The 27,326-nt window shown below is 36.4% G+C and overlaps 3 protein-coding genes across 5 annotated transcripts in view; 1 reads left to right on the forward strand and 2 right to left on the reverse strand.

Moving 5' to 3' along the window:
• LOC129257352 (uncharacterized) overlaps positions 1 to 13,915 on the forward strand; it is a 30,058-nt gene extending 16,143 nt beyond the window's left edge. Inside the window, exons 14-30 of the mRNA XM_054895651.2 lie at positions 174 to 579; positions 1,018 to 1,309; positions 1,568 to 2,112; positions 2,460 to 2,763; positions 3,003 to 3,064; positions 3,622 to 3,782; positions 4,143 to 4,253; positions 4,553 to 4,691; positions 5,308 to 5,568; positions 5,695 to 5,983; positions 8,762 to 9,015; positions 9,372 to 9,662; positions 10,074 to 10,243; positions 10,770 to 10,945; positions 11,493 to 11,600; positions 11,963 to 12,346; positions 12,929 to 13,915. Of these exons, the coding sequence (XP_054751626.2) occupies positions 174 to 579; positions 1,018 to 1,309; positions 1,568 to 2,112; positions 2,460 to 2,763; positions 3,003 to 3,064; positions 3,622 to 3,782; positions 4,143 to 4,253; positions 4,553 to 4,691; positions 5,308 to 5,568; positions 5,695 to 5,983; positions 8,762 to 9,015; positions 9,372 to 9,662; positions 10,074 to 10,243; positions 10,770 to 10,945; positions 11,493 to 11,600; positions 11,963 to 12,346; positions 12,929 to 13,098 (4,123 nt within the window). The 3' untranslated portion in view covers positions 13,099 to 13,915. The remainder of the gene's footprint in view (positions 1 to 173; positions 580 to 1,017; positions 1,310 to 1,567; positions 2,113 to 2,459; positions 2,764 to 3,002; positions 3,065 to 3,621; positions 3,783 to 4,142; positions 4,254 to 4,552; positions 4,692 to 5,307; positions 5,569 to 5,694; positions 5,984 to 8,761; positions 9,016 to 9,371; positions 9,663 to 10,073; positions 10,244 to 10,769; positions 10,946 to 11,492; positions 11,601 to 11,962; positions 12,347 to 12,928) is intronic.
• Positions 13,916 to 14,280: 365 nt separating this feature from the next.
• On the reverse strand, positions 14,281 to 17,237 carry LOC135153588 (clumping factor A-like). The gene is made up of 4 exons (XM_064096940.1): positions 17,121 to 17,237; positions 16,613 to 16,685; positions 15,616 to 16,344; positions 14,281 to 15,049 (listed from the first exon to the last, which is right to left on the reverse strand). The coding sequence occupies exons 2-4, from the start codon at positions 16,680 to 16,682 to the stop codon at positions 15,024 to 15,026; spliced, it is 825 nt and encodes a 274-aa protein (XP_063953010.1). The 5' UTR covers positions 16,683 to 16,685; positions 17,121 to 17,237; the 3' UTR covers positions 14,281 to 15,023.
• A 1,866-nt stretch (positions 17,238 to 19,103) lies between these two features.
• Positions 19,104 to 27,326, reverse strand: part of LOC129257351 (tetratricopeptide repeat protein 21B-like) — a 31,228-nt gene continuing 23,005 nt past the window's right edge. For all 3 annotated transcript variants that reach the window (XM_064096931.1, XM_054895650.2, XM_064096930.1), the window contains exons 26-33: positions 26,788 to 26,938; positions 26,066 to 26,227; positions 25,322 to 25,385; positions 24,849 to 24,977; positions 23,751 to 23,864; positions 22,942 to 23,052; positions 21,465 to 21,585; positions 19,104 to 20,952 (exon numbers count right to left, since the gene is read on the reverse strand). In XM_064096931.1, the coding sequence (XP_063953001.1) occupies positions 20,807 to 20,952; positions 21,465 to 21,585; positions 22,942 to 23,052; positions 23,751 to 23,864; positions 24,849 to 24,977; positions 25,322 to 25,385; positions 26,066 to 26,227; positions 26,788 to 26,938 (998 nt within the window). In that variant the 3' untranslated portion in view covers positions 19,104 to 20,806. The remainder of the gene's footprint in view (positions 20,953 to 21,464; positions 21,586 to 22,941; positions 23,053 to 23,750; positions 23,865 to 24,848; positions 24,978 to 25,321; positions 25,386 to 26,065; positions 26,228 to 26,787; positions 26,939 to 27,326) is intronic.

Genomic DNA, 27,326 nt, shown 5'->3' on the forward strand with positions numbered 1-27,326 from the left:
AGCGAGGTAAATCAATTTTTTTTGCGAAATATCGTATACATGGTCTTTGATATGATATTATTTTATGCCAAGAGCATCAGTGGTCCGAAATGAAAACGTATTTGAAATTTAGGCGTTCAAGAACTGTCCATTTCATATTAGTTATCATTTTCTCTCATTTCATTTGACGACAGAGATCCTGCCAAAGATGCTTTTGTCATGTCAGTCCCCGACGTAGCACGTGATACACCCGTCACCTTTGTTCTCATTTACGACCAACTCATGGATAAGGTCAGAGGTCAATATCAACAAAGAATCAACGTTAATCCTCGCCAAATAATTGATAATTTGGGTGTCGACGTCCAAGTAACCGAACCGCAGAGGATCAAGAATATATCCGCTGCTTTCCAAGGTAAACCGGCCGCAGCACCAAGTGATGTCGACCTATCAAAGGATCTGGTGAGAGAAAGCAATTCTCGCTATAAGTTCCGATATATGCCGACACCGAACGAGCAACGTGACGTTTCAGACGATGGCGTAGATGGTGACGTCGTTTTGACGTACACCTTAATGGACACACCAACTGGAAGTCATACACAGGTGATCTCTTACTGAAGAACTTATCAAATGTATTCATGCATATTCTTACATTACTGTTGCACCAAACAATCAATAATATAGTTCTCTAGTATATGTAATATTTTTTCTGTCATAATTATGGTGGATAGCCCTTTTAGCATTTTCAATGATGCATTCATGCATGAGAAAATCGGATGGAAACACAAACATTTTTTATGACAAAATATAAGAATAGAACACGCGGTACACATATAAACCACTCATTCCTGTCAAATTATATATATTTAGAGATCTTTGGTAAGTAAGAAATAGCTATAATAGCTTCTTTTCATGCATTTCGGTAATTGCTAATGTAGGCTGGTATTTCTGAGTTGCGCAAAGAATCGGACGTGACAACCATTGCGTACTGTTTACGCCAAATGAGGATTAATGATTTGATTTTCTTCGCACTCTCCGCAGGTTCAAAACGGCTACTTCGTCCACTTCTATTCACCAATTGGACTAGATGTCATCAGCAAACAAATCGTATTTGTCATTGACGTCAGTGCTTCAATGTACGGTACCAAGCTAAGTCAAACCAAAGAAGCATTGAAGACCATGTTAGATAACTTAAACCCGACTGACTACTTCAATATCATTACCTTCTCTGATGGTGTCCAATATTGGCGAGAAAATAGACGTCTTGCTCCAGCTCAGAGACGGTACATTGACGACGCCGTGGCATATGTTGACAGTCTGCGAGATGACTCTGGTAAAGTGATATCGAAGTCTTATATTGTCTTGATGAGCATAAATCAAAACTCTAAAATGATCCCCTAACAAGATAGTAATAACTATCTACATAACTAATAAACTTGATTATCAATAGCTACAATTATAAAACGTTAAATGTGGCAAAGGTTTTTATAAGGTAGGGTTCAATATAGCATGACTTTGTATTTTATACAACACTAAAGAACAGAACCATAGTTGTACAATTAACTCTCCTCATTCTCCATTCGCTCCACAGAAACGAATCTTAATGAGGCCATTATAAAGGCGGGTGAGCTTCTCGACAGTGAAGCCCGTTACAATCGTCCTGATGATAACTTCTATAGCATGATGATCCTACTGACCGATGGAAGACCTTCTGTCGGAACAACAGATCAACAGGAGATCTTGGACAATGCACGTGATGTCATCAACGGCAAGCATTCACTCAACATTCTCGGCTTTGGCCGTCTGGTCGATTTCGATCTCCTTGTCAAGTTGGCCTACGAAAACAACGGCACTGCGAAGATGATCTACGAAGGTACCACTGCTGCGGAACAACTCCGTGAGTTCTACTTCGAACTCTATCGTCCTCTTCTCTTTGATGTGACAATGGACTATCCTGGCGGAGTAGCGGATGGACGTACGCTGACTAAAAGAACATTCCCTGTTTATTACGATGGCTCTGAAATGGTCGTGGCTGGAAAATTGAGTGAAGATCCACTGTCCGATATTTTGAGAGGAACAATCGACCTCAGGTCTGATCAAGGACCAACAAGAAAGTATCTCTCCATTGATACAACGGTAAGACTTTTAAGAAATTATATGTAATAGTATTAGCCGATGACAATTTTGTATTTAATGCACCTGATGGAAAATATCAATGTAATATTTAACATAGTTGGTCGACATCAAATAGCTTAATCACTGTAGTAAGGTGGGCTAGTATGTTCATTATATACAGCTATATACTTGCAAAGTGTAAGATACAGCTAAGAAATATCTTTGATTGATGACAAAGGACAAATATAACAAAATAAGATCGTTTCGGAAGGCCCTTTGATTCGTCATTGTTAAGAAAGAATCAGCAGAGCTCCATATCACATCATTGTCATCCTAAAAACTTGATAACTCACACATTATTTCTACAGCAAACATCGCCAGAGCTCGGTCAATCACGGGCAGTCCCAGATGTTGTCCACCGAATATGGGCCATGAAGAAACTTGAAAACCTGATAAAGGATTTTGGAGAAAGTACCGATCCTAATGAGAGATACACTATTGCTGAGGAAATAATTAAACTCTCCAAAGAAGAAAACTTTGTGACCCCTCTGACTCCAATGACCCTCGTAGATCCAGCAACTGGCGATTCTATGGATGGAACCGAAGGCTGGATGCCATTGCCTGCTTACAGCAGAGCAAACACAGAACGAAATTTGCTAAAGGAGGCTATTGGTACGTGGATTGTTTTCATTAAGAGACCTGAATGAATAAAATAATTGCTTTTTTTCACCCCGAGACTGATGGTTGACTTTTGGTTTTATATTTGTCAAATCAAGTCAGTCAAAAGCTGATAAGCGAGTGCCTATAAAGCTGCTCCAAGTATTGGGATATGTTTTTTTTTTTAATGAGAGAAGACCTGTTATCAATCTGTTAGTAACCTGCACCCGCGTTTAACGTTTTAATGATTTCAGGAAAGGATCCCACAGATGTAACTCCAAAGATTCATGATGCTCCTTTAGCTGTAGAAAGTGATGTGAGTATTCATATCATCATTCTAGTGGGTTTGGCTTAGGTGATATCTTATCTTATTAATGGGGATTCACGTCTTTTCACTTGTAAACTTTTTTTTTGGACAAGACATTAATTTCATCTAGATGTTTCTATTAATGTTTCGGATAGTGGGGACATGCTACTTTGAACAAATTTAACAAAAGTAAAAAATCACAAGTTACCAATTAAGAGTTTATGCCTCAAAGCACCATCGGTTTACTCGTCATGTAAAATCTTTGTAGGCCTATGAGTTGTTTATATTTAATGAATGTGTAGTGATTAAATGACTATAGAGAAATAGTAGACTAATGATCGACTTTCGACAAGGCACTCTTGTCGTAATGCAATGCATTGTATCTCCACATAACAATGATCAACGGAATTATGTGTACCCAAAATATGCGCTATAAAGATACCAACATTCGGGCTGGTTGAAGTACATTTTACCATTCATTGTAAATCCATGCTAATCCATTAAAGTTACACAACTCACTTCTATTCGAGGTATATGTATATTTATCATATTCTTTTAATCTCAAGGATGGTATCAACATTGGTCGCTTCGATGTAGATTCTGTCATTGTTCTCCGATATGCAAGCACTGAAATCGAAAGCGAGATGGTGAACGAGGCCCCAACCACAGGACAGGCTGTCTTCAAGCAGAAGGTTCCCTCTAATGCTTTTATCACCGGCCTTAAGATGTAAATAATATTTTCTCACTAACCTATTTCTTCTAGACATGTTCTATAAATATTGGAATATGTACGTTATTAATTGTTAAATAAGATAAGGACATGATGGTTTTGATTATTTTATCCTTGAAATATAATTCTCTTTACTTGGGAATGCATTATTTTATTGGCTAATTACCAAAAGCTTCTTGGACGTTCACTGAAACCGAAATGTGCGCTCTTTCTTTGATTATTGATTTTGAAGTTATCTAGTATGATTTATCAAATTGAGAAATTGCATATTGGATCAAAGGACCGCGGTAATAGGTTTCTTGGAAATATACTCAAATGATATTATAATTATATACACTTTCTTTCGTTTTGTTGCAGGCGTCTAAATGGTCGGACATATACAAGTGACGTAACGGATCCACAAGACACTGCTGGTCTTGGACTAGGAATCTTAGAGATTGGACCAAGTGGAGGAATACTATCACCTCTGTAAGACAACCCTTATTTATTATGATATATTTAACGAAAACCGTTTATTACTACTGCGAAGTGAGAAAATGTGATAAGACAATGACAATATAGAATGTAAGGGATGTAAAGAATATAGTTTCTTTTTCTCCATGTATATGAATGCAAGTATTCATCGTTAAATAAGAAACAAAGTAAATTCCATGATTAAGAAAAATTTATTACGCAATTTTATTTTTAAAAGGGGGTACCGTAAATCTATTTTTAATGAAAGTTTTCATCTTCAAAATTTCCCTTGATTTCCATTAATTCTATTTTAGCGACCTAGAAAACAACATCTTGGTGGTTTCGGTTCCAGTAGACCCAGGCAACTTTGTAATATTCACTCTCACCTATGAAGAGATGCTTCATAAAAGACTAGGCGCCATCGAACAAAAGATCGGAATCTTCCCTGGAGAGGTCAGATATATATACTTTTTTTTTGTTATTCCTCTTCCAGTGGTCCTTTTCACAATTGCAGTGAAACACAACGTGAATTTCGCCTTATCAGAAGCACATTTCAGTCTTGTGTTAATTTTTAAATACGTTTTAAAAGCAACTTTTTTGCGATGGGCCACAGCATTAATTAATGTGCAAAGACTGTCCAATTTAGACGTCCCCTTATTCCGTTTCATCAATGACTTAGTCATTGAATGTTTGAATTATTATTATTAGGAAGGGAACATGTGACCTGACGGTTATACGAGAAATGCTCTGGATCTGTTTGTGTATGGCATATAACTTATATCGTGTAGAAAGAAGGGTTGCCATGTATTACGACCGCCTCATTGTTTAGATAATTGGTAATATGTAAAGGGTTGGTGATAGGAATTCAGTAAGTGCAGGATCTATATCCCAAAACACTTGACTTTCGAGTAAAAAGCGGCACGGGATAGTTCTGGCAATAACCATATCATATCAGCAAATATATTATGATACCTGCCGATAGTCGGTGATCAGATGATGCATTAGAGAGACCTCTATGACTTTCAATCATGCTTTCATTATGGTATATATCATCCTACTATTAATACAGATTGTCGACATCATGACACTCCGGACAACGGTCATCGAGCCCCGAGGATTCGAGCACAGCAAAGCCTTCTTCGTTGACCAGTCCGATCCAGCAACACCGATATCTCTAGATAACTTTATCACACAGCCCAGTGATGCACGATGGGAGGTGATGTATGCACCAGGACCTCGTGAGCAGACTGCAGCAAGTACAAATGGTTTTATGGGAGATTACACTATTCAGTACGGTGTCAGCAGCGAAAACAATGGCAACGATATACAGGTATAACGGATAAAGATGTTTGTGGTTGTAGGATAGACCGTTTGATTAAAAATTGTCATTCCAGCTTTAAGAAATGAATGTAATTATTCTACATTTATGTCAAATGTAATCCAATTCCTATTCCAGGTATTCGACAACCACTTTGTCCAGTTCTTCTCGCCATCCGACCTCCCCGTTCTTCGTAAGAACGTGATCTTTATCATTGATGTAAGTGGTTCAATGGCAGGAACCAAGCTGCGTCAGGTGAAGGACGCCCTCACCACGATACTCAATGACATGCCCGAGACTGACAAGTTCAACATCATTCCATTCTCCGACGACGTTAATTTCTTAGACCGGAACAAGATGCTCTTCTCTACAAGCTCAAATATAAGGAGAGCTAAGCGTTTCGTCAACTCTTTGCAAGAAAGAGACAGTAAGTTCAAAATGCAAAATAGCGAATCGGGGCATGCATGTTATCACAAGGCTAACCTCTAATTACCTATAATAAGCATGATTTGCACATTGTAACTACGTCGATTTTAGAGCTCTTGGAATGCTTATTAAACTAAAATGTGATGTTTCTTTCAACTATGTGTAAAATAAGTATTTCTATAATTCTAACTTCCTGAAACTCTTTTCATAAAAAAATACGAATAGCATTATCATGATGACTTTGCCATGATGATCACCTACCATGGAAATCCTGTCTTGGATAGGTTGTTGTACCCGAAGCCATTACCCTTATGACAAATTAATATAATCGTTAGTTTCATATGCAACACTCACCAAATGGCATGTGTCAACTTTCTTCTAAAAAAATCATTACAGCCATCGTTGATCCATTGGTACATATCTTTAATATCTCTCTTAGCACTGGACGGGTCCCTAATAAAATGAAAATCTCCAAAGTCATCCCTCTGTTAAAAAAAGGTGATAGCCAACTCGTTTCCAACTATCGTCCAATATCCTTACTAACTTCACTATCTAAAATTCTAGAAAAACTTGTACATATTAGAACAAGTGATTTTTTTCAAATTACACAACATTTTTTCAAACTTCCAATTTGGATTCCGTAAAAACCATAGTACTTCCCATGCAATTCTGTCATTTATTAATAAAGTCACCACTTCCATCGATAATAGTTGTCATACTGTCGGTTTTTTCCTGGACTTCTCCAAGGCCTTCGACACTATAAATCATGAAATTCTCCTTCATAAACTGTGTCATTATGGAGTCAGAGGGAAGGCCTTGGAGTGGTTCAGGAGTTACCTCACTGATAGGACCCAATTTGTATCAGTAAATAATAGCAATTCGACTACTCTTCCAATTACTTGCGGTGTCCCACAGGGTAGCCTACTGGGCCCACTTCTTTTTATTACTTACATCAATTATATTAAAAATACATCAAATTTACTTTCATTTATACTTTTTGCTGACGACTCCAATATTTTCTTTTCCCATGATGATTATAACCAACTCGTTAGAATCGTAAATTTTGAACTAACAAATGTTACAGATTGGATCAAGGCCAACAAACTTTCGCTTAATCACCAGAAGACAAACTACATGCTTTTCAGTAATAAAATCAATACTCTACCTGACAGTATTTTCTTTGATAATTTCGTTCTTAATAATGTTTCCACTACCAGATTCTTGGGTGTCCTTATTGACGACAAATTATCCTGGAAGCCTCATATCGATAGTATATGTAAAACAATTTCTAGAAACATTGGAATTATTAATAAACTCAAACATTTTCTCCCTTCCCGCACTTTGTTAACATTATATTACACCCTTATTCTACCATATATTAATTATGGAATTATTGCCTGGGGATGTGCAATACGTCTTCAGGAGACGGACAGTCAACCTGCCCGAAACGTCGAGTCTCTCTACTACTCATCATCTCTACTCGCCGACTCAAGCCAGCATCTCCTCACTAGCTCTACTACTCAGGCTGTTCTCAACTCATCAATCTTTCCTGGTTTACAGTCCTTTTCAGGACTACTTTCAAGAAAGAATACTCTACTCTCAAATCTCCACTTTCTCGCCTATCCATTTCTTCTCTTCTCCTATCCACTGTTTCTACAACACTTCACATGGTGTACCGTAAACCACATCAGCGATTGAAACACAACTAAATAGAATATTACTTCTCCAGAAAAAAGCTCTAAGAATAATTTTTCAAACACACTTTAGATCACATACTGATATCTTATTTTTTGAAAATAACATTCTTAAAGTAAGTGACATATATCTTTTCGAACTTAGTCAATTTATGTTCAAATTAAGCAAGGACGACCTTCCCGCCATTTTCTCTAATATGTTCCGTAAAAATACATCCATACACTGCTACCCAACAAGGCAACGACAATATTATCATCTCCCTTTAACAAGAACTTTATTTGCAAAGAATTCATTTGTCTTCTCTGGGCCTGCCTACTGGAACTCTCTGCCTCAAGATTTCAAAGAATCCCCTAATGTAAATATTTTTAAACGCAAACTGAAAAAAATGTTAATTCTGCAATACTCGTCGCAAACAGGTCAAGCTGAATAACTAATTTAATTATACTCGACTTTTGTGTATATGCGTATTATATGCGCTCATATTATATACATAGTCATGTATATTATTCGTTTAATTATTTTCTTCTTAAAATTGCAATTAGCCAAGGTACCTGCTCCTGCTGCCCGCCTTCTTCTTTCTTTCTACTTAGTGTACTGCACTCCTCTGTCCCCCCTGTCTTCCCCCCTCTCTTATAATATTGTAAAACGTAATTTTTTTCTCACACGATCCATCAGTTACGTTTTTGTCAAGTGCACAAAAATTGTTTGTATTTATTTTTAAACAAAATTATTATTAAGACCAAATATTTATTTGTTGTAATTTTGTAATGTAACTAAGATAGGGGCTTGTCCCTTGTACAAGCTTTGCTTTTTTTCGGCAAGTCCCTCCGTTTTACTTTTAAATACAAATGTCATTTGAGATATCTTTATTTACTGAATTGTGTTCCTTAAATCTATGATTATATATATTATATTTTGTCTTGTAGTATTTTCGACCTTGTTATGTTATGTTTATCATATTATGTACAATTGTGAAACGGAAATAAATAAATCAAATCAAATCAAATCAATTTTCTCTAGCAACCACGTTGTTTACCTTATTTACCTTATTGTTTTGTTTGATATACTTTTTCCGTCTCCATAGATACAAATCTATACAAGGCCATAATCGCCGGAGTTAGGATGCTCCGTACTGAGAGCGATCAGGATGTCGGACCTAATGAAAACATCGTGTCCATGCTCATCGTCCTGTCCGATGGAAACCCTAACCATGGTGAGATCGATAAGGAGATCATTGAGAGAAATGTTGAAGAAGAAATCGGAGGGGATTTCTCGCTCTTTAACCTGGGATTCGGCGAGGACCTGGACTTCCCATTCCTGGAGCGTATGGCATATCAAGTAAGTCATTGAACTTCATTCTAACGATGAACATATTTTTTTTGTTTAATCATTCGTTTCATGTCATGAAGGAATACATTCCAGGTATAAGCAAACTTTACTTTCCGTGCCGCAAATCTGGTAGGTCGCTCAGCAATCTATATTTTTCATGGTTTTCTGGCAGGACTCAGTTCTTTGTTTCTCGGGGAATTGGTCCGTTGTTTTAGTATGTTCAAGTTTAAATGTTCACTTCCATGAAGCGCAAATGTTGCATGTCTTTCAGTTTAATTCACATGATTGAATTTATATAATAAAACTTGTGTAAATATATTGGTTAACATGTTCATTTAGTTCTAACTATTTTCTCGTATTCCCAGAATCACGGCGTAGCAAGGCAGATACCCGAACGAGCTGATGCAGGGAAGCTTTTGGAGAACTTCTACTTCGAAGTAGCCACACCCCTTCTCCGTGACGTAGAATTCCAATACTCACGAGGAATAGAATACAATTCTCTGAGTGATAGGATATTCTCCAACTACTTTAATGGATCTGAGCTTGTTATTGTGGGTAGACTGTTGCCCAATTACCGATATAGTACGCTGTCTTCCTATACGTATGCGAGAACATCGTCAGATGACATTACCTTCAGGAGCAGAGGGGACACGAGGGTAAATAGTTTGTGGGACAGTAATATTCTAGCATCGTTTTCCCACTGATTAATCTTCTTTTGTTTTCTTTCTTTTTCTCAATTCACCAAGATGACAGTTTTGATAATTACACGTATGATATAATTGGCGATCAAAATGAGCCAATTATCCATCTGAATCGCTTCGACACTAGATCATATCAAAGTTAATAAGTCAGTAATTCGAATTTAATTGTTTTTTAATAGAACGTTCATAATCAATATAAATAAAAATATAAATTTATGTCATTTCGCTACATAGCTATATATCTTCAAGGGTTCTCTATACCCTATAGCCTAATAATCACTTTACAGAAATAATGACTATGAACATAATTAGCAGGAATCTGTTAGTGTTTCCTTTATGAATAATTATGGAATTGAATTTTAATAGGTGCCTGACAGAGCCTTGCTCGATCTCGATGTCCCAGAAGGAATCATTGAAAAGATTTGGGCTAATTATATTATCCAATCACTTCAACAAAGACTGAAACTAAGTGAAATAACCCCTGAATTCACCATGTCAGATGATGGAGAAATTAGAGACATGTCTATTGAATACAGGTAAGACAAGACACAGATACACTAATGATTTAATATCAGCTGCACTAAGTGCAACGGGTGGTGCTGCAGGAGGTATCTCTATTTCTTATGAAAATGGAGGACAGATTTTGAAAAGGTGACGAAAAGAGGCTTAAAGAGCGTACTAAATTTTAAAATGTAACAAAAAGAGGGCTCAGGCGTGTAAACAACAATATTCCTTTTTAGCACATATACGTTTCGTATTAATCTTTTTCGTCATCATTTGCCATTTGCAAGGTACGTGATGCAATCCAGCCCATTTAGAGCGCTGCTAAGTTTGGAAAGATACTGTGGCATGACCATTCTCACCTTTAATTCCATTAGTGATAAGACTAAAACGTTCGATATAATATTAATATATTTTCATGTGGAATCTCTTTTTTAAAGTACGTCATTTCAGATCTTACTTCATAGATTAACCGGTTATTCAAACTGTCAAGAAGTCAGTCAAAATGAAGGGTCTACAAGGAGATGAGTAACATACATGAATATCTCATTTGACTTACAGCTTCTTTAATCCATACACTGCGTTATTAGTTAGAGGACAGGCGGATTCCACCAATGAGGCCTATCCATTCGCAATGAGAATCATTGCATCACCTCTCCCCCGACCGGTCAGGGAGACCCTCAATCAAGAATTCGTAGTGGAAACGCCATCAGCTACATCAATCCCAGATACAGAAGGTAATACTTGGCATATGTATAAAAGTCTTTATTGAAAATATTGGGGAATCATAATACATCCGTCAGAAACGGATGTGTCCACCATGAACGCGTTAATTTCACCCCTAGATATAAACACAAAAGAAAATTTGTAGTAAACAAAGCAGAAATAGCGTTTAAAAAGAAAATGAAATTAGAGATTTTCAGATAATCAGAATTTCAACACTTCCCGAGGATTTCCCAAGCTTTAATAGAACTCTTGTAGTTTTATCATCTGTGATCAAAAGGCTCAGAAAGGGCTTGCCTAGTTCAGCTGCTTTGACTTGATAAAATTACAGTTAAAGACTACAGAATATAATTGCCTTGTGCTTGCCTGATATACCAGTTTCCACCATGCTGTAAGATTGACCAAACTCTGTGATGTTGGGTTATGGCTTCCAAACAGCACAAATTGATATACTGAAGTTAACATTAATGCGTTGTTTATATGAAGTTTATGGTTGGTTTGGATAACGCGTGTGTGATACGTGATAATAATAATCTTGCATGATTTGTCATTTTCTTGAAGGTCCCTTACTTAATACCATACACATACCAGAGTTGGCTCTTCAAGTATGTCTAGAGGAAGATCCATGGGTGAATGACGAACTTGTTCTACTGGAAGACAATGTGAATGGTAACCGCTTTCTGCATCTAAATTCTCTTTAAATATAAAAAAACATTACAAATACAAACTAATTATTTGTTCACTAAGAGAAAGTGTATGTTAATCTATATACCTTTTGTATTAATTAAATTTACAAAATCAAGTTATTGGTCGCGCAAATGGCTGAACGCCCCTTGAAGTAGATATGATTGTGTATTCTGGAAAGAAAATGTGCCAATAACCCGGCCCTTTGTTGTGTTTTTTGTTTGTTTGTTTTTTAGATGGAGAGAAAGTTGGACCATTTTCTCGATTTAGGAGGGAAATCTTTTGTCTTTTTTTTTCTTAAAAATTTTCTTCGTGTTTGTATCACTATTGGTGTCCATTATCACTAGGTATCCATGTCATTGGAAGAATTGGCGGTGACGAGGTTGACTTCGACGGATACATCTCCGACCGTACTTTCATTGAAGACATCGTTGTGACGTTGGGTTCGCGATCGGATGCAGAACACGAACTCCGCTTCACGTCCCGCGGAGTGAACGTGGATACCAACCCACAGATAAGATGGTCTGGCGATTTGGAATCTTCCCTCGAGTTCGGTGTTCATCAAGTTGAAGTGAGCGGGAAGATAGCCATAGTGACCTTGAGCAGGGGAACGTCCTTTGAGATCACTGGAAACAGATTGGAAGCCAACATGGAAGGAAATCGACCTCTTGGGCTATCATTTGACTTGTTGAACCCAGTCGGTTTATCTCCGGATATAACCGGCGTCATAGGTAATTAATTAATTATCTGCAGAATTGGTTACAATTTGTATAGTTGATGACACATCTCAGTTTGGTTTAGATATTGTTATGTAATCCTACCATAATACTCAATGGATTGCGTCATATATTTTCTTACATAAGACGTTGCACAATACATCTATCTTATCAATTGTCAACTGAATCACAATAGACCACAACGCTCTGCCACGTTGCAAAGAACATAAGTTGACCAGACCTTATACGAGAATGAAAACGGGCGCATTTAATGTCTCTCATATAGCGATTTTCTGCGTTTCATCTACAAAGGGGGAATGGTGGACGGTAATGGATCTGAATGCACAAATTTATCAATATCGTGATTTTCACAGATTTGTTCAATATCTCTTGAAAATTTCATCTGAATGAAAAAAGTGTATAGACTTATCTTAAAATTCTCACGGATTTCATCAAAGAAAATTTGTTTTGTTCTATAGCTGTCCAGGAATACACACGAAATAATGAGCCGCCTTCCATGCAAAAACTGGTAATATAATACTTTGAAGTGTTGTTTAAATTGGATTCATCTATCGTATTTCACATTATTGTCAACAGGTCAGTATCAGCAAGCTCGTGTAGTCATCCAAGACCCTACAACAAGTCAACCACCAGGAGTATCACCTAATGTATGCAATGTACCAAGCATTATGAGTCAGGCGGTCAGAGTCAGACTGGTTTGGCGTCAAAACTGGACTCCAGAATCGGACGCGATCTGTGGACCATGAACATTGAATCTGGTCAAGATGAAGGGATCTTGATTTGGGGTTACTTTTCACAAGACGATTGAACTTGTACAGAATTATTAATATTATACGAATTTACCTGGGAAAACAAATTATTACACCATACAAAAGTATCAAGGAGAAATTCCACTCACACACACACACACACACACCCTCACACACACACACACACATTATTGTAGAGTATTATATTTTACGTGCAAGTGGCGCTTGGAAATACAGTGTATTTTATAAAGCGATATATAACAAAACATATTATTATCTTTATTACCATATCTTGCATATGGAACAAAATAATTTTAAGCGCTGTCTTTATTTTCTCTGGCTTATAAGTAGAGCCGTGCATTAAAGAATTGTTAAATGAACCGTGGGGCATGTAAAATATATTGAAGTGTAAATGTAATTCCAACAAAATAAATTAATATTATTTGTATGCGTTTACTAACAAAATGCCTGATCTGTTGTAATATATGGGTGGTATAATCATTTTCAAGTATCACTCTAAATTCCAAGGATTTAAAATGAACCAAGATCGGCTGGGAATAGTGACCAGCCGAATTTGAATTTATTTTAAATCTTAAGGATTAACTTTTAAATCTCATGAGATTTAAATTCAAATCTTTTAGATTTATATTTAAATCAACAAGGTTTAAATCTAAACCTGATATTCGGCTGGTCACTATTTACAGCCAATCTGGATTTATTTTAAATCCTGGAATTTAGAGTGTGAGAGGGTCAAAGTTTGTCTGAAAATATAATTTATAAAATTTAATAAACCATTGGTTTATTCAAAAGTAAAGGCTCATATTTCTAGTTTCGTCGTCTTTTTTTAAATGATTTTTTTCTGCTGTCAATCTGCCAAATTAACCCCCTTCCCCCTCTCACTCCCATTTTCTTTCTTCCCTTTCTCTCCTCACCCTCTCTTACACAATCACTTTCTCACCCTGACCAACACAAATACTCATTCCCCTTTCTTCCATAGCCGTGCTCGATTTCTTTATTTATCTTTAGATCTATGTTTCTTCCCATATGGCATAATAATTTGTGTCTGTCATTTTGTTTTCTTATGCCACCCCCCTCTCTCTCTCTCTCTCTCTATCCACTTATCAATATCCTAAAACATGATTACACAAATTTTTACGTAATATCAAACCCGTTCATTTTACAATTTTATATTTTCACAAATAAAGTAATAAAACATGAAATGACATAAATCTGGCCAAGTACAAAAGTACTAAGTGTATCCAAATAAACAATACAAATAGTAGTCTCACGTTGTGTGTACATTTCGTACACATTCAGTTGGAATAAATTAAGTTTAATCAAATGAAATTAAAATACTCATCGACGTCATAGTAGATATCTAGTCTATAATAAATAATGATCTCATTCCAATATCAGATCAACAGCAATAAGCAAAGAATTTCATTGCAATGTATATAAAACTGTTTGGAAATGTTCAAACACGCACAGGATATTCATAAGGTTACCACTGCCAAACTGATCACCTTACTGATCGATCAAATCAATATTACATGATTATTTTTAATAATGTTTTCGGCCTTGTTGGTCTACTTCGGAAAGATAACGGAGTCAGTTATGATCTCGCTGTACCGTCCTTCACATGTGATATAAAAAATATTCAGTAAGGATTGACTCCGATTAACTCCGAGCTAGCTAAACCAACATGTCCACAATCGTATCCTGTTGACAGATTGGCAATTGTAACCTGCTAAACGAGATGTCAAAATCTTATTTTCTGACATTTGAATTACAAACAGCACAAATATTCAGTGAGGATTGCAGTCGAAATGAAGATGGTAATTAGCTGAAAACCAAACCTGTTGTCCATCCATCGATGATAACGGTCTATTAATAACCTCTGCACGGGATCAAGTTTCGACGCTCTAAGGTTCTGCCACTGTCATTTTCACTGTTATCCAAGGCAAAGAAATGGGAGGAAAAAAATGGATGAATTTTTGGGTTAAAGAATTCAGCTAGATTTCCTTTTTCAAAATTTTTTATTCAAACTATCCGAACCCATGCAATATAACAAGGCACCGAGGTGTCATTTTATAAGACAAAAATTTGTCGCTTTAAATTTAACTATTATACTCTAAGAACACAAAAGGCGAAAGGGCTGGAGCATGGTTGAAAAGGGCCAATGAGTGAGAGTGTTTTCCATCCATCCGGAATCCAAATTCAATCTATATTGGTATAAATTCGTAGTTCTGTCGCAGAGAAATGTTGTCATGTCATTTCATCTCAATCACATTTCACTGAAAAGTTGATTCTCTCAAAATCCTGAATTCAGAATATAACGAGTCAGAATTATGCCTGGCATTGATCCTGGCTTGGAATAAAATACGAAAGAATATAGGCTCAACTACTACAATAAATAATTATTGTTTTTCATCATCCCCCCCCCCCCCATTCCCTGTAACGGGGAAAAGAACATGGGCCCATACGCCTTAAAATGTTTAAGTTATATTGTCTTACCTGAGCTACCTTCAGCTTTGAGCTCACCGCATTCAGCTCCTTCACCTCCATCTCCACCGCAACCTCCATCTCCACCACCATCCTCATCATCATCGTCATCCCCGCCATCACCATCGCCTCCATCACCTCCATCGCCTCCATCACCACCATCACCCCCATCGCCATCTCCTCCGTCGCCTCCATCACCACCGTCACCACCATCACCCCCGTCACCACCATCACCTCCACCATCACCACCACCATCCCCACCACAATCGCACCAACCACCACCACCATCACATCCACAATCCTCTTCTGAACTGCTGCTGGAATCACTATCGCTGCCTGAACTCGAATCACTGCACCCATCCGAATCACTCTCACAGCTGTCACTGTCACTATCGCTGTCTGAACTCGAGTCACTACACCCATCTGAGTCACTGTCACAACTGTCACTATCACTGTCGCTGTCACTGCTGCTACTACTACTACCACCCCCACATCCCCCTCCTCCACATTCTACACCCGTTGCTGCGTAATCGTAACCCAAATCCCAGTCCCAACCTCCGTCATCATCATCACCATCATCTCCACCATCACCACCATCACCGCCATCATCGTCACCACCATCACCACCATCCCCAGCGCAAGCACCAACACCTGTTATTTCCACGGCAGCATCGCAGAAATCGGCGTATGTTTGGCCATCAGAACCGCAAACAGGTCCACTTAGTCCTCTTGGACAGCCAGCTATGGTAAAAATGAAATATTACAGAAGTAAAGAACAATTGTGTGATCTGCTTCTTCATTTCATATTAATGAAGACATGTATAAAACTTTTTCACCGGAATAATGCAAAACTTTAAAATGTCATAACCATCATGATCATGTGTGATTTTACATTTTCAGACATTTTCAGTTTTTTCTTTGTCTGATTGATTTCATTTCTTTAAATCATATTGTTTTTCGACTGGAGTAGGCTACCCCTTTAAAATGAGCAGAATATAATTACACGTACCTGGTGCACAGCTGATGTAGACTACCAAGGCAAGAACTATGGTCACTGGAAGCCATATCTTATTCATCATGATCTGTATTAAATATAAAATACACATGAATAAATTTTTATTTTAAAAAATACAGGATTTCAGGTCATGTTATCTCACTCAGGACAGCGAGACGCATCTAAAGTAGATTAAAGATCCGACATTTTAATGAACATTTGCATGTACGTGTATATGTATTCAGTTCTCGGAAGACTTTTGTTTAATGTGGAGATTGAGGAGACCTCATGCGATACGTAGTGTATTCATTTATTTATTTTTTGCGAAGACAGCATTTTTAAAATTGTGTATCTGCTGCTCATCGGGTATATCTCAACAAATAAATGTTAAAAAAAACACGAAAAAGGGGAAAATATATATCGAGAAAATGCGGTATTTCCGTAGAATAAATTGAAATATCCCCTGGAAATTCAAGGAATAATTAAATGAGATGAAAGAAACTAAGAAAAGTGTACTACTTACATGGTACAGACTGAGATATTCTGTAGTACAAAATATATGCTTCTATTCTGCTAATGTATCTTGGTATCCATTCAAATTTCTCTGGACATTTCCTTCTGTTTGAGTCTCGAGCGTTGTGAATTTTAGTTTCCAACTTTTCAGTATTTATACTTTCTGAAAAGAATTTGAGTTTATTCTTTATTATCGCACCCCTGGCCAGTTTTGGAAAAGTCCAGAGATTTTTTTGCTTTGTTTTATTTTTTCTAATCTGTTCTTATAATGTTACACATATATATATTGAGATGGATCTTAACAGATATCAGCAAAATTCATTGTTGCAATCTGGAAAAAGTTCAACTAATATCCTGGTCCTTTCCCCTTGTTATGGAAAAGTTTTTGATCGTTTGTTATTTTATAAGAAATGTCCATGTTAAGACTTCTTAAAACTAGTTTTATCAAACACAAAGTAGGAGATCATACTACAAAGCAAGAAATTAAATCAAAGTGTGATAAAGTAACTTTACTCGAACTTCAATCTCTTTTTTTGACCAGAACTTAGTTCAATATCTCGTCCATTAATAATTTCCAGATTAACGTAAGTCCATTTTAAGTGATAACACTTATACCGTTAAGCTCGAAACGTTTACGACACGAGGAAGATTATGAGTAATCCGCTTCCAGAAGTGGGCGTTCAATGCTGTAATCCGGAAATTTCGAGGGGATTAACAAGTTTACGTGAGAAATATGGTTGTAATATGATATAATTGATAAAAATTGACATCCATGCACTAAAAGACTTGGATATATAGCTCTAACCCTTCACAAGACGAATACGAGCTTTAAGTTATTCCTGTTTGTATTTTCGCAAGTTTCTTATTTATTCGGTAATCTTATTTTTTTCAATTTCATTTCTCCCTTTAGTACTTTTTTTTCAATTTTATTACAATTTTTACCGTTATTATCATTATTACCATTTCAACAGTATCGGACTTCTTCCAGATATCTAGGATTATCTGTTCTCTGTTCATCAAGCAACTTTTTGAATTAATATTGTCATCATCATCAACATTATCATCAGTAGCAGCAGTAACAACATCATCAGTTATAATTATAGTAAAAGTACATACATAATAGTAGAAATCACGCAAAGAACTTATCGGGTTAAAGTTAACACGAAGAACCCCCCTCCTGTCTTTTTAGTCATTAATAATCAGTCGCCGTTGCTTCTTCCCTATGATCTAATTGTGATCTCGAATAGATTCCATGTGCTTACATTTTTTTCAGTTACTATGTACTATAAACTTTCAAGTTGTCAATCACCAGTGTACTTGTGTGGGATTTGAAGGGGCTGGGTTACCCCCCTCCCCACACACACACACACACCCATCCATGGCGCATTTACCCCCATCTCACACAATTTAACATTTCAATGTTGAAATGTCATCAATCCTTGCACAATTTCAACATCTAATCATAATAATGTTGCATTAATTATCTGATCTATTGGACTTCTTAACATGCAAAATCCGTGATTAAATGCACAATTTTTTACTCTCCCACTTATATTTTTCAGAAATATGGCATCATATCTAATAAGCTCAAAGTCTCCTTATGCACCATACTACCCTCACCCTCGTCATGTTTACCTCTTCATTATAAGATATTGTTTATTGAATTCTCTTTATTTTGAAAATTCTTTCCAAACTTGCCCCACCCCCATCTGTCTAACCACCTCTCCCATTCTATCTCATTGATCTCTCTCGATCTCCATCTCGTCTTTTCTTCTCCAACCTCCTTAATCTGCCTCTCTTTGTCACCCTCCCCTCTCTCTCTCTGACTCTTTCTCTCCCTCTCTTTGTCCATCTCTGTCTGTCTCTCCCTTTTCCTCTACTTTTCTATTCCACTTCCTCTAGGCTGAAACCAGGTTTCGGTTTGTCATCATGAACTCGTGGATAATGGATTCTAAAGACCTGACATAAATGAAGTTCATTCATACAAAGAAACTATCATATACGAAATTTTATTTCACTTAAATATCTATATATACAAATCTTTTTCTATACAATCCACATTTGCAATCAATTATAAAATTCAAGCTGAAAAAAGGGATTTACTCATTAGAACTGTAATCAATATTACTCAAGGTGAAAGAGGTGAATATTACAATTTACAGTCTTTTTAATAGAATACAAATAATGAATCAAAACATGAGCCCTTTGGTTGGCATGTACATAATTAAGTATAAACATTATCTTTATTACACACAAGAAATAAAATTCATACAACACAAACAAAGATGTAAGTATATCTTCTCCATCATAATGATGTGATGATAAAAAAATTGTTACTAATATTCATCTTCGATAATAGTTACCTGTCTCAATTCAATTAATCTTTATGAGTAATCTGTCACACACAATTTTTAAATTTAGCAAATATATATGGTCCTAATTTTCCCCAAGCTTTAATGACTGTATTTTCTAACTGCCATAAGCTGCATTTAAATTGCTGTAAATGTAAACTTCAAAAAAATCTAATCAACAAAGAGAGCAATTAATGTGTACATACAATACCATGTAAACACATCAAGTGAAATGCACAAATAAATATTAATATAAGTTGAAAATGCATATAAGGTTTCTCATTACAGACACACACAAAAAATATTTGTATGATTATTAGATTCAGGGAATCATGAGTCTATAACCGTAAAATGAATGTTTATTTTCAATTGGTCTAATGCCAATTTGTCCAATTACCAACTCTTTTACCATCAGTTTGTCCACTATCCACAGGGTCTGATTGCCATTTTGTCCACTCACCATTTTGTCTAATAACCAGTTGGTCCAAGAGCCATTTAGTCCATATACCATTTGGTTCAATTGGACTAAGCATTAATTGTGCAAAATGAATGAAAATAAAATGGATATTAGACCAACTGGTTATGAGATGAAATGGTCATAGACGAACTGGTGATTACACGAAGTGATGATTGGAGCAAATGGTTATTGGACCAAATGGTTATTAGCAAAATGTTGATGGACGGAATGGCATTAGACAAAATGAAGGTAGACCATGACTGTGATGAGTTGACGAGTTGGCAATTTACCAAAATGAATTGAGCTGAATATATTGTATTGAATGATTGCATTGCAGCAATGGTGAGTGGGTTGGAAGTATTCACACTTGCACAACTTCAAGCCAAGCAAGTGACCCCATCACCAAACACTGGTTTAGTGGATCAGTGTAGAGTGAATTGGTCAAGGAAAGTTAATGAGAACAGGATGTTTGAAGGGATTGAAATTCATCTATGATTACTTTTTTTAAAGCCTAAACATAGCCTAAACTTTTCTTCCGAGGGCTGATATCAGGTTTTCCTGAAAACTTGTTTGCCTCAACCTATCATTGTTATGTGTCTTGAAAGATAAAGCCTGAAATGACTTCTAGGATTGTCTAAAACATGGGTAAATTTTGGTCATGGTCCAAGAAGCCCTTACAATCCATCTAAAAAAGCCCAGAAAGCCATCATAGGCTAAAGCTCCTGTACGAGACATGGGCCACATGGCACAAAGCCTCATGATTACTCATATGATTGATTTGTGCCAGTGATTGCACATAATGATGAATGCAATTAATCACAAAACTCAGCCATGTGGACCAGCTTTGTGTAAGCTTTGTGTTATGAGGGCCAGGTCCTGATGCAAATCTCAAGCTCTTATAGAAGCCCTAGCCTTGTCTAGGATGTCCTTACGCATCCTAGGATAGTCTGCATGCACGGCCAACACCTTGTGACAGATGTCAATGGCATCCACATAGCGCTTGGCCTTCATGTAGTTGAATGCTAACTTGTAACCTGGAAATGATAGAAGGGCAAGAATTAGGAAATGAAGGCAATTAGAAATAAGTACATAGGTATTGAAACAATCTTTGACTTAAGCAATGGAGTAGATCTACCAATCTTCGATTTTACATTTCATAATTCTTTGGAAGTTTTAGTTCGTACTAAATAATTTAGTTGCAAAACAACAGCAGACACAATAAGAGCTTCCAGTTTCGGTGTTGCTACTGTTGATATTAGAAATTATTTTTTGTAACAAGCAGGCATTACTTAAATTGAAATCCCCAAAAGAGGAAGTTCCTTTTGAATTGAATAATCCTGACAATTTCCTGTTTCCTATTTTGGCCTTTTGTTAATTTCACAGTGCACTTAAGTTATTATTTGTCTCACTGTGTTGGTATGGAAAGATCGATCTTCCTGTCAAACACTTTTAGTTCTATAAGGTACAAACTTCACCAACGATACAATGCAGTTCTGACACATGTTCTATTCAAACAAATCCAACTCCAAGCATTACCTATACCTACCTATATTGGGATTATTTTGATTTCCGAATTTCCAGGCTTTTTCATAGCTGTTTGCTGCATCTTGGTAAGACTGTTCCTTCTCCATGATGAATCCAAGGTACTCATAAGCCTTGCAGCAAGACTATATCAAACAAGGAACAAAATGGAATTTAGCAATATCTATAAGTGATCATTTCATCAAAGTATAACTTTTAAATTTGTATTGGTGTTCATATCAATAATTCAAAGTCTGAATCAACAAACCAATACAGATAGCATATTTCATCAGTCCACCATACATGCCATGACTCACTCTATAAAGCAATTCCTATCTAACAGAATGAAGTGCATTATCCCAATACTTATACTAAAATAACATTTGCTGGTAAACATTAACAAGTGGAATGCCTCTGGCCGTCTCACCTGCATCACACGATTCAATATAGCAGCAGTGCTGATTTTGAAAACTACTATAACTCGCACAAGATGTTCAGTGATACTTGGTTACTCTTATTTCCACGTTTTATGAACTAGACCAATACACTTATAGAGATATGATGGCAATTCAACAAATACCCCCAACGTGGCCAAAGTTCTTTGACCTTAACATGACCTTTGACCTTGATCATGTGACCTGAAACTTGCACAGGATGTTCAGTGATACTTGATTACTATTATGTCCAAGTTTTATGAACTAGACCAACACACTTTCAAATGTATGGCTGTAATTCAACAAATACCCCAATTTGGCCAAAGTTCATTGACCCTAAATGACCTTTGACCTTGATCATGTGACCTGAAACTTGCACAGGATGTTCAGTAATACTTGATTACTATTATGTCCAAGTTTCATGAATCAGATCCATAAACTTTCAAAGTTATGATGGTAATTCAACAGATACCCCCAATTCGGCCAAAGTTCATTGACCCTAAATGACCTTTGACCTTGGTCATGTGATGTGAAACTCAAGCAGGATGTTCATTGATACTTGATTAACCTTATGTATAAGTTTCATGAACTAGGTCCATATATTTTCTAAGTTATGATGACATTTCAAAAACTTAACCTTAGGTTAAGATTTTGATGTTGATTCCCCCAACATGGTCTAAGTTCATTGACCCTAAATGACCTTTGACCTTGGTCATGTGACATGAAACTCAGGCAGGATGTTCAGTAATACTTGATTAACCTTATGGCCAAGTTTCAAGAACTAGGTCCATATACTTTCTAAGTTATGCTGTCATTTCAAAAACTTAACCTCAGGTTAAGATTTGGTGTTGACGCCGCCGCCGCCGTCGCCGTCGGAAAAGCGGCGCCTATAGTCTCACTCTGCTATGCAGGTGAGACAAAAATCACAACATAAAAAACACTAGCAAGTCATCAAAGGAAATATAAAGATTTTGTTATTAATATGTAAATGAATGAAATATATATATAAATATTGATTCTAGCAATATCAGGTGAACTGAAAAAAAAGAAGATGTTTTAATGTATTACCATGTTGTGTTTCAGGCATTTCTTGAGAAGTTCATTAGCCATGTCAAACTTTCCAGAGTTGATGTAGACATCACCAAGTAGTAGCCAACTCTTCTCAAACTCCTCTGCATCCTGTTGAACATGAGACACATACATGTAGAGCATGTATTAATGGCTAAACTACAGACACGAATGAATTTTTATTTAGGCCTTGGACAGGTCACAACCTCCATAACTTTACTAATCAATAAGTTTGAATGAGAATGCACTGCCAAGGTTCTGGACAAAAGAAGTTTGATGATTGGATCATCAGTCTGTATTTAGTTTAAATTTCCTACATGAACATGGACCTATGACTTTGAAAAATCTATTTCAATCTTTCATAGCCTTTTGTAGCACTTAACATTAAAGTAATGGGCCAAATGTGACCCCCCCCCCCCCATAAAACAAAGAGGAAAGAATAAAACAAATAAAAATAAGATGATGAATTATTTAGTATTGGTTTGTTGAACTCATGATAGAGTTAACAGTGTCCCTTCATCAACTTATACTTTCAACTGCTTTCTGCAAGATGTTCCCATATTAGTACACTTTCTTAGGCAAGGATCTCCTGCTTAACAAACAATTGTAGTCCAATGGATAAAATATCACCACCCAAAATGCCATAAATTCAGAGCAGGCCAGAGGTGTTTAAGCTTCATGATGTGGTATCAACTATCTTTCTTACACACAAGTTGCAATTAGTAATATCATAATTGTCATGAAAATAATTTTTTGTGGGTCAATTTTTGATACCTGCCCTATTTCAATAGGATAATGAGATTGCTTACCACTGGATTCCACTCCATCTTGGCAATACGCTTGAGTTGGTTTCTTGCTCTCGGTGTTTGCTTCAGCATCATGTAGGCAGTAGCTACACCAAGAAGAGCAGGTACATTCTCCCGCTACACAAATTAAAGAGATTACAAAGATAATGATGCATTAAAAAAAAGATCCCCTCTTTACCATTTACTTTAGACCACTGATAATATGCATTCTAAATTATGCCAGATACATACAAAACGGTTACATGCAAATGGTTAGTCACTTTCATCAAAGTGGAGCGTTGTGGCCCAGTGGATAAGTCTTCTGACTTTGAAACAGAGGGTCGTGGGTTCGAATCCCAGCCATGGCGTAATTTCCTTCGGCAAGAAATTTATCCACATTGTGCTGCACTCAACCCAGGTGAGGTGAATGGGTACCCGGCAGGATTAATTCCTTGAATGCATAAGCGCTGAAAGGCAGCTCGAGCTAAAGCCGGGGTAATAATAATAATAACAACGCGCCTCGGAATAGAATATTTCTAGATAGATGGCGCTATATAAATGCCTATTATTATTATTATTATTATTATCAATAATTGACAGGAAAGATTTTGGAATAAGGGTGAATTGTTGTAATACCATTATAGTTCTTTGGACCGTTTTATGAAGCAATTGTCAGTGATTACCATTGGCAAATTTTGCTCTTGGCTTATCACTTTCTCGGAAATCAATAGCTTTTAACAGTTGTCATGTAAGAAACATAAAAAAAAATATTTATGAAACACTCCCCGCAAGTTCTGACACAGTTAAGCGAGCCAGACGCTGTGAAATAATGAAATCTAAATGAAAACTAGGTACACTGAAACTCACCAACATAGAGAAGCACAAGTGAGCATGTGCCTTGATTAAAAGGTATATATACAAACACTTGGTCATTATGTGAGATTATTTTCTTTTTTTCATTGTTACCACAACAGGACTTAATTATTAAAGCATTTTAAAATTACTATATCTTTCAAAGCCTTTGTGAAACAAACAAGTAGTAAAATAAGTGGATTTTACATTTCTCACATCAGCATAAATTGTCACTTAATAAAGAGAATCACAATGAATGAAGAAGCTTACCTCTGAATTAGAGACGAGCTCCATGAATGCTGAAAGAGCCTTCTCAATATTTGCTTTGGTCTTGGTTGCCATCAGAACATAGATCTCTAGGATGAGGTGGGCATCACTTCCTTCCTTTGGTTTTAATTCCTGCATTATATGAATAGAAAAGGAAATGGAAATAAATCATAAGAAAAGGATATTTGGCAGATTTCTCTCTACTTAAAAAATTGAATTATTGTTACAGAGAGCGTTTCATGCACCGGAAAGATTTTTTTAAGTACTTCAAAGCTGTACTATTACCCCTACCATCTGAATCTGGCTTATCTACCCACAATCTATGCACTTCCTCCACTGCCTTTTAAACATTGCAGCCTCCTTGAAGAGCTTCTACATTCTTACAAATCAGGAGAAATTTAAAAAGATTACAGTTTACAATTCATTCATAAAAAATTATACAAGCTTTGCAAGTGTGGCATATTTGCAAAACCTACCTTGATTAATTTCTCTGCCGTTCTGACTGCGACTTGTTCAGAGTCTGCTTTCTCAGCAGCAGATCTAAAGAGAGAGAGAGAAAATATCCTAGAATGAAAACAATTGGTCATCATATGGAGCACTAGTGTGTCTGTGCACATAAAAATGTTTCGTGTAAAACAGTTAACAAAATCAGAGCTCTGGGGGAATATCAAAGATGTTCAATCTAACTTTATTTCAAATTCAAGTTGCATGTGGTATCAACACAGGAGGCACTATACTGCGTAACAAAAATTAGGTGTCAAATACCTTGTCATGTGTCAGGACAACTTTTTAGTCAGACCTAACTTTTTGTAGGACACTCCCTGGTTAGACCTAGCTTTATCCACTTCACTAATTATAATTAAACGAATCACATCACTTTCTAGTGCAATAACATATCAATGAGAAATAGTTAAGTGCATGTACATTATATTCACACATTTCAGTATCATAAGGAAACAGACACTTAACAAAGTTTTTCCTTCACTCTTGTGACTGGCTATCTACATTTATAATTCAACTGAAAACATACCATAAGCATACATGTCATAATTTTATTCATCTTTACCGGTTAGAATCAGGAATAGACATTTTCAGTGAGTTATCAGTCTAATCAGCACCTTTCATTCAGCAAATAGATATTGGTGCTCGATGAATTCACAGAAATGAATAAATTGGAATTTTAAATGATTTCAGGAAAATCCCTCCTCACGTATACTCACGCGGCATCAAGGTCTACATTGTCAAAGGTTTCTCCTCCAATGGTTTCATTATCAGGGTTGATACAAATCTCAATCATGTTAGAGATAGCTCTCTGTCCCCAGTCACTGTCTTTCCTTGCCATGTTGAAATGCTTCAGAGCTATGTTAGGATTGCCAATGTACCTTTTACCAAGAACAAAACAAAAAACATAAGTCAACAAAGTGAATCAAATAAATACATCAAGTATGGATTATGAATATGATTTGCATCAAATTTATTTATGCAAATTATTTATGCAAATTTGTTAAACAAATATAGAGAAAACATATTCTTGGCTAATAATGTAAAGCATTGCTAGTATCAGAGATGCAATGGTTTCTAAAGTGACTATTGTGTGCTATCTCCCATGTCAACCCAATTACCATTGAAGCCACTATGCCAAGTCTAAAGGCAGACTATCTCATTGCAAACAGTGCTATGACAGTCTATGAGGTTCATTCGTTGATCCAGCAGAAATATGTGTTAAGCTCATGGGGTTGTCATAGCTTTATGATGTTAATATTCCTATTGCCCTAAGGTGTATTTCTTTCAGCTGTATGTAAGTTACACACAACGTAATGCACGGCTGGAACATGTTCTCAGGTGCTGAGTCAGGTACATATGGACATATCATTTAGCACAAGAACAGGTCACCGGTCATTTGTAAAGTCCCATGCAAGTGATCTCTGATCTGAATGCTTACCACTCATAGAGCCCCTTGCAGTAGTTGAAGCCAGGGTCCAATGGGGCTCTAGGTGAGGCTTTCTCTGCTTGTTCCAAGAAATGAGATACTTCCTCAAGCTTACCAGCCCTTCTCATCAAATCAACTAGTCTAGCCAAGGCATCATAGTGCTCTGTGGTGGGGTAAGATGTAAATCATAGTCATTAATTGAATGTATTATGCTAGGTGGTTAAATGCAGGAAGTAAGGACTTCATCACTAATTCACGACAAAATTTCATGATAATTCATTTCTCTTTTCATCTTAAAGTGATTATTATTTTCCATACTTTGTATGCACAATAATACTTTTTGTTATTTAGCAACTCCAAAAATCCATTATTATTATTATCATAATACTTTTTTTTAGTCAGTACATTGAGCCTACAAAGCCTAACTAATCAAATATGAATTTGACTGACATTGAAGCATAAAAAAGAATTAAATGTCCAAGAGGTAACCTTTTTTAAGTAACTCTATAATCCCTAAAGTCATGATGTTACAAAATGACTAACTACAGGTA

The sequence above is a fragment of the Lytechinus pictus genome, chromosome 3 (assembly GCF_037042905.1).
Source record: "Lytechinus pictus isolate F3 Inbred chromosome 3, Lp3.0, whole genome shotgun sequence".
NCBI classification, from domain to species: domain Eukaryota; kingdom Metazoa; phylum Echinodermata; class Echinoidea; order Temnopleuroida; family Toxopneustidae; genus Lytechinus; species Lytechinus pictus.